This window comes from Quercus robur, chromosome 1, assembly GCF_932294415.1.
Source record: "Quercus robur chromosome 1, dhQueRobu3.1, whole genome shotgun sequence".
Classification (NCBI taxonomy): domain Eukaryota; kingdom Viridiplantae; phylum Streptophyta; class Magnoliopsida; order Fagales; family Fagaceae; genus Quercus; species Quercus robur.
This window is the reverse complement of record NC_065534.1, coordinates 8,552,803-8,560,494: the sequence shown is the minus strand read 5'-3', so window position 1 is coordinate 8,560,494 and position 7,692 is coordinate 8,552,803. Positions and strand designations below refer to the sequence as shown.

At 36.1% G+C, this 7,692-nt stretch overlaps 1 protein-coding gene across 1 annotated transcript; it reads left to right on the top strand.

Annotated features, from left to right (window-relative positions):
- The first annotated feature begins 498 nt into the window (after nt 1-498).
- On the top strand, nt 499-6,348 carry LOC126719031 (transcription factor Pur-alpha 1). Its single transcript, XM_050421546.1, has 5 exons — nt 499-1,078; nt 1,173-1,220; nt 5,242-5,382; nt 5,504-5,746; nt 5,862-6,348. The coding sequence occupies exons 1-5, from the start codon at nt 728-730 to the stop codon at nt 6,012-6,014; spliced, it is 936 nt and encodes a 311-aa protein (XP_050277503.1). The 5' UTR covers nt 499-727; the 3' UTR covers nt 6,015-6,348.
- The last annotated feature ends 1,344 nt before the right edge of the window (nt 6,349-7,692 follow it).

The following is a 7,692-nucleotide window of genomic DNA, read 5'->3' as shown; positions in this document are numbered from 1 at the left end:
ACATTTGGGAAAACGGAAGGGAAAGAAAGAATGAACAATTGGGTGTCAAGTCAAAAAAGTCATTTTAGAAAGGCAGGGTAACTTCCGTCAGGGATCAAAAAGTTAGGATGAGAATCTAGTATAATACTATAAAAAATTAACTCTGCTTTCAGAAACAGTAAAACAAAAACAAAACTCTGTTTTAAAGCAAAATGAATACCCAAATAATAACAGTGAAGAGTAGCAATTAATGAGGGTAAAAAAAAAAAAAATTCGCCACTTCAGATTATAATACTTTCGTAATAAATACTAAGTAACATGTTATTAACGGTTATTATTGACTGATAAATAAGTAATTTTAATAATAAATTTAAATTAAAATTAATAACAACTTAATACTTTAAAATTTGTTATGAAAATAGTGTGCGCATAGCATTTTGGTATATTTGCTTTTGTTGTTAATAAGAAGAGAGAAAGAAATAATTAGAAATTGAAAATAGCGTAAAAATGAAAACGAGACCAAGTCAATTCCCACCATCTCCCCATTAATCCTCATCCTCCTCTAAAGTCTAACTCTGCTACAATCCCCTAAATTATACCAAAAACCACAAAACCAAAAAAAAAAAAAAAAATTAAATCACAATTTTACACATCAGTGCCCTCACTACAATTCACCAATTATTGTTCAGATCTACTGCTCATACCTCATATAGCTCAAAACCCAATTTAGTTTTTTTCTTTTTTAAGAATGGAGGGGAATTCAGGCGGTGGTGGTGGTGGTGGTGGAGGTAGCGGTGGAGCAGGAGCTGGAGGCGGAGGCGGAGGTGGAGGAGGTGGAGGTGGAGGTGGAGGAGGAGGAATAGGAAACGACGTGGAGTTGCTTTGTAAAACGCTGCAAGTTGAACACAAGTTGTTCTACTTCGATCTCAAGGAAAACCCTCGAGGCCGTTATCTCAAGATCTCCGAGAAGACCTCCGCCACTAGGTCCACCATCATCGTCCCTTTCTCCGGCATTTCCTGGTTCCTTGATCTCTTCAATTACTACGTCAATTCCGAAGATCAAGACGTCTTCAGCAAGGAATTGCAGCTCGATACCAAGGCAAATTACAATTTTTTTTTTTATTTTATTTTTTATTTTCATACATTTTCATTATTATTCTCAATTGAAAACTTTGTTCTTTTGACTTTTTCAGGTGTTTTACTTCGACATTGGCCAAAATCGGAGAGGTCGTTTCTTGAAGGTATACCTCAATTGAAATTCAGTCTTCACTATTCATACATTGCCACTCAAAAACCATCACATCCGCATTTTTGCTTTTCAACTGTAAGACTTTCGTTAACCGTGTGCGTTTTCTTTTTGTAAAGGTCGTATTCAGTGCACAAAGCTCTCATTTCTGTCATTTTGTTATGCGATCATATGATATCTCGTGTAAGAGATCTTATCAACCATTTTGACCTTACTACTGTATCAGAAATTAAACAGAATTAACAAGTCCCTAATTAGTAGCGTGTTACTCTCTTAACAATTTAAGATTTAAGGTTTAAGGTTTTTGAGTTAGATTTTGTACTGCCAAAACACGCATAGACATATTTGTACATATTTCGCGTTCTTTTATTTTCTAATCTTATGTACTATAATGTTTAAAAATGCCTATATGCTGATCACTTGCATATGTTAAAAGTTTAATGAAAATCTTATGGATATGCTCACATTTATCAAGCATTACAATTTTTTTGATCGAGAGGCTTGTGATTCACAATTGCGTTCTATGCTTGCATCCTTTTATTCAACCTTTTTATTGCCTATATGAGTTGTGAGTTTTCAGAAACTGCTTGAAAAGTCAAAAGCTTGCCTAATGTGGGTTACCTAAGTACTTTAACTTCTTGGGAGGACAAGTTAGTAGTTTTGCTTGCTTTTAATGCCACTGGTTAATTATTAGCCTAATACGCATGTTTTCAGTAAGCCTTATAATAAATTCATATGTCTAACTACAACATGAGTATTCATGCTCACCCTTGATGCATATCTAATTACTCCTGGTCTATGAGCCTTTTTTTGTCTTATATTGCTTTGAAGGTTTATGCAGCTCACAACCAGTGTTAGGTTAGATGAATGTGTTACACTAATATGCTGAAAACAACTAAAATCAGTTATAACTTCATCCCTGGACATAGCTTAGGTGGTAAAAGGGTTGGTTGGCATGGGGGCTGGGGGAATTGGATCATGAACTCTGACCTTGAGCTACCGTTGAATTATGATGTTGAAAATGCACGACATACATCATAGGAGCTATTATATTGTAACTGGACATAACACGTCTCCCGACTACCATATATACTTGTTTAGTGGATTTGCATTAGTCTTACACTTTGTGTTAGAATTTAACTGGATTTATTCCTGTATTTTCATTTCATCTCTACACACATGTATGTATTCATCAGTATCAGGTGCAGAGCCAGTGCTTTAGAAGAAAAAGGGGGGGGGGGGGGATTGTATGAGATTTAAGATTAGGTAGCCATATGAGGAACAAGTTAATTTTCACTAAAAATTGTTCCTGGATGTAAAGCAACTTTAAACTATTCCAAATAGCTCAAGCTACAATATAGATCCACCATCTTTGGTCCTACTTGTGCTATGGAAGATAATTCACTAATTCAAATATAAATCCTTGAATAAAATTTTTGCCAATGTATTTGAGGTGTTTGCGTTTCACTAAGCACCCCAGTTTGAGAGACTGTTTTATATAATCCAAATTATATGATGCTTGGGGGTTAACATCTCACTATGCAGATAGAGTAGCACTTTAACATTCTGCCTGCCTAGGTTGGGAGCAGGGCCTAGGGAGCCCGCCAGGTATATTGCTAACTTATCTCTAAGAAGGGATGACTCAACTAAATTCCTTGTATCATACAAGCTCCTCCTTGAGTCATTTTGGGAATGTTTAAGGATCTTGGCTTGGTGGCTAAAGTTAAGTGTTGTGCTCGGCCTTGGGAGGTGCAATCATCCACAACCTTTCCAAGGAAGTTGGGCTTACATGTCCTCCCTATTACTTGTCACTCTCTCACATGTTCCTCTTGGACATTTGACTCTCTCTCTCTCTCTCTCTCTCTCTCTCTCTCTCTCTCTCTTTTTATGGATTGAGCCATGCTTCAAATGATTCCAGTTGGCTGGATGATGATGGCATGGGGGATCTCATTGGCTAAGATGACACCTTCTACTGCTATAATTACCCCTGTGCTAGAATTTTTTGTTTCTCATTCATTGATTCACTCACTAGAGAAAGAGAAAGCTTTTTTTTTTTTTGTTTTTTTTAATTATTATTAATAATGCATTTTTATTAAACCCCACAATAAAAAGTCACCCAAGTATGCAGGATGTATATAACTGGTGACCAATACAGTCAAACACACAAATTACAAAGATCCATCAAATTGCAAACCGAACATATAAAATGACCTCCTACAATAGACATCCATGAAAACAAAGTTTTAAAGAAAAAAGATTTAAGATCCGTTAAAGTCCTCTCAAAATTCTCAAATCTCTAGCTATTTCTCTCCCGCCAAATGCACCAAATCAAACAATGAGGAATAGCCATCCAAATAATGCCATTGCAATGACACCCAAACTTCCCTTTCCAACAAGCTAGTAGATCAACCACTGTGTTTGGCATCACCCAATGAACTCCAAACAAAGCAAACACAATAGTCCCCAGCTCAGTAGCAGAAGGACAATGAAGTAACATATGGTCTACTGATTCCCTGTTATTTTTACACATATAACACCAATCCAATATCCAAACATTTCTTTTTCGTAAATTATCAATTGTTGAAATTTTCCCCAAAGATACAGTCCCCAAAAAAAAAAAAAAAAAATACTCTATAAGGAACTTTTGGCTTCCATATACTTTTCCAAGGGAATGAGTGATTACTAGCAGTATTGAAAACCTGGTAATAGCTAATAACCTCAAAACCCCTACTCTTAGCTGGCTGCCAACACATGTTATCCTCCCCACCTCCCATAACAGACACACCATAAATAATATCCATAAAATTGGACAAAGACTCCAACTCTCAATCCTGTACAGCTCTCACAAACTTCAGATCCCAATGAAGAACCCCATTGGAGAACTTCATAAGATCTGTCACACAAGCCTCCTTATCCCAGCTGATCCTGAATATCTTGGAAACACACATTTTTAGAGGGCTCTCCCTGCACCACAAATCCTCCCAAAACTTCACTCCAAACCCATCCCCAATCTTGTACTGAAAAGGTAGGCCAGCCATGTCTTATAGTCCTCCACAAACTCACACCGTAAGGACCTGTAACTGAATTAGAGAAAGAGAGAGCTTAATCCTTGGATCCTACCCTCTTAGTGGATGGTTTCAAAACAATTTAAAGTAGCCCACCAGGGAACTGAAAATACTTCTGGTTAGTGTGAGTCTCTCCTTAGAATGGCCTCACTTTCCTCAAGGTACAACTCTGGTCTTTGATGCAGGACAAAGGGTGGAAAATAGAAATAAGGGAGAAAAAAAAAATGAAGAAGAAGAAGACAACCTCTAGGCTTCACCACCTAAGGGTGCTTTGAATAACCACCAAGCTTAGAGAAACATCTATAATCAGAAATATTTAATTCAAATTGCACTTCTCAAAATATTTCCTAGAGCCTTTTTTTACCCCTTTAATAGGGCTTTCAGAGATGCATCAAAAGGAAAGCCTAAATTAAGCAAAATTATCCCACAAAATCATCCTATGAAATCCTCAACAATATTAAGGAATAAATTTAAAGTTCAAAAATGAATTTGGAAAAGATTCTAAAATAATTTTGGTTGTGCTCCTTGCTCTCTCAATGCACCTTCTCTTTCAAATCCGAAGACCTGGAACAATCTTCACTAAAATAGTTCTCTCTACACCAGACCTCCAAAAAGTTTGTTTGTAGTAACATAACAATGAACCCGCAAGAATCTTACTACAAAATCACCATCCTCTTTGTGAAGCACCTTCGATTATTTGAATTTATCTTTCCCACCTGCCGAGTAGCTTTCGGCAACTTTCTGGCCTAGCCGTCACTGATACCAAATTGTTGACTATAATGGCAGTTTCCTTTGCCTTATAAATGTTACGACTAAATCTATTACCTTTTACTTACACCTGTTAACTGAGATACTAATTGTTCTAAATCATGAACAAGAGAAGGAATTTTTAGCTAGACTCTCATTTTTGTTTCCCTTACACTAATGGCTCTAATTGATCATTTTGGACAGGTATCTGAAGCCTCTGTAAGTAGAAATCGCAGTACAATCATTGTTCCTGCAGGAAGCACCCGGGATGAAGGGTGGGCAGCATTTAGGAACATTTTGGCAGAAATCAATGAAGCATCAAGGCTTTTCATACTGCCGAATCAGGTATTCTTGTTTTTTCATTAACAAACTCCTCTCCTTCCAGTTTTCACAGTGAAATTATTGCCAACTATAAAAGGGGTCTCACATTTATTCTTCCCTCTCTCCACGATAACGTTGCATGCAGCCAAGTTCTGAATCTTCAGAACGTCTTGTTGGGCTTTCTGATGATGTAGGTGCTGGCTTCATTTCTGGTCACAGTAGTCAACCTGCCCCAAGTTCTGACTTGAACGTGGACAGATCAGTCGAATTGCCGGCACAAGATGAAATAGGTAACATGGGGGTTTCAAAAGTAATTAGAGCTGACCAGAAGAGATTCTTCTTTGATCTTGGGAGCAATAACAGAGGCCATTTCTTAAGGATATCTGAGGTATGCCCATGGAAAACTTATCTTTGAGATGCTACAGAGGATTTATTTGTGTAATTTCTTATTGAAAATTGATGATGTAAAATACATATGCATATTAATCCTATGAAAATTGCAGGTTGCCGGTTCCGATCGGTCCTCCATCATTCTCCCATTGTCAGGGTTGAAGCAGTTCCACGAAATAGTGGGCCACTTTGTGGAGATTACCAAAGACCGAATTGAAGGAATGACAGGCGCAAATGTTCGGACGGTGGATCCTCCTCAAAGATGAAGATGAATGCTAGTCATGGGTTTGGTGATAAAACAAATAAATTTATTTTGTCAAGGTTGTTTTAGAGCCACAGATAGGTGTTTGATTAGATGTGCAATTATGCTCTCAGTTGTGCTCTGTTATTTTCTTCTCTTCCTTTGTTCTCTCATTCAAGTTTGAAAATAATCAAATTTCTGTTTGATCAACAGAAGTTTCGAAGATGCTTTGCCAAGCGTAGTTTCGAACAGGAAATAACAGAAAAAGAAAAAGAAAAAAAAAATTGTTATTGTCAGCTTGATAGTGTGGCACCACGTTACATTATATTAATAATGCTCATTCAAGATGTGATTTCTTTCGTTACTGTGCAAGATATTTGTCATGGTTACCATTAGATTCCAAGCTTGTAGTGCAGGTTATTGGTTACACTTGTTTTAACTTTTAACCATTGTTAGCAGTAGATTGCAAGGATGTCAACAGTGGCCTAAGCAATCGTACATTTATTACACACTGGGGAACCCTAGCAAAAGCTAAAAAAAAAATGCATTGGCAAATCTCTCTCGGATTGTTGGGCCTTCTCTGATCAACAGTAAAATTTAATCAAAATTGCCACATCTTTGAACTAGTGACACTGTACTTCAGTAGTAGCTTTGGACTTCTACTCCTAGTTTCCTTGTAATCTTTATTCTCATTAATTTTCTATGCTGCATGCCGCAAAGAATTTCCTTAATTTTCAATTACCTTTTGTGTTTATCCTGCATCCAGAAATGAAAAATACTTTAAAGTAATTAGGATTGAACCAATTTTAAAGCATAGTACAAACTATGCTTAACACTGTTATGTAATGTTGGGAGCTTTTGACCATTTTTTTAAAAAAAAATTTAGAAAAATGATAGTTTGGTGTCGAGTCAAAATTATTTGGTGTGATGGCTGTTTTGACATTGGGTTTTCAAGATAAGGGTTTCTGATTTTGAAATGGTATCATAAACTATTTTTTATATTTTTGAGTTGGCAAAATTGACTTTATTATTATTTTTTTGCCCACACTCCTGACTCCACACGCTGTTACCTCTTTATTCTGTTGAGTTGGCTTATTCGACTTGGACTATTTTTTTCTATGACCATGTCAAAACTAGTAGGTAAATCGTGCATTGATTCTTTATCAGTTTTAGTGCCAATTCATTGCAGATCACCTTTTTTTTTTTTCCTGGTCAAAGATCAGTTCTTTGTCTCAATGTTTTCACATTGATAATTTTTTTTTTGCAGATGAAGAGATGTTGAAGGAGCTTCTTTGTTGTGAAAAATCGGACTGCACATGATATATGAAAAGAAATGAGAGAAATCAACATATTGGATTCACGTAATTAGGTAGTGTGCCCATTTCCACAAAAGCGAGCGGCTAATAATTCATTATAGGAAAAAAATAGAGTTACGATATCGTTTATATATAATAATCCAACTTGGTGCAAATTTTCAAAATACCCTTATACCCACAAGGCACCCAACTTAGAGGTCCAATAACAAGTATGAACTCCAAGATTCTTACTTATGAAACAAATCTTCAAATTGTTGATTTATTGTCAGAGTTGGCTAAGAACTAATAGTTTACTATTTAATGGATTTTTTTTTTTTTTTTTTTTTTTATAAATTTAATTTTTGTTTTGATACTCCACAACCACAAGAAAGTAATCATGTATTTATC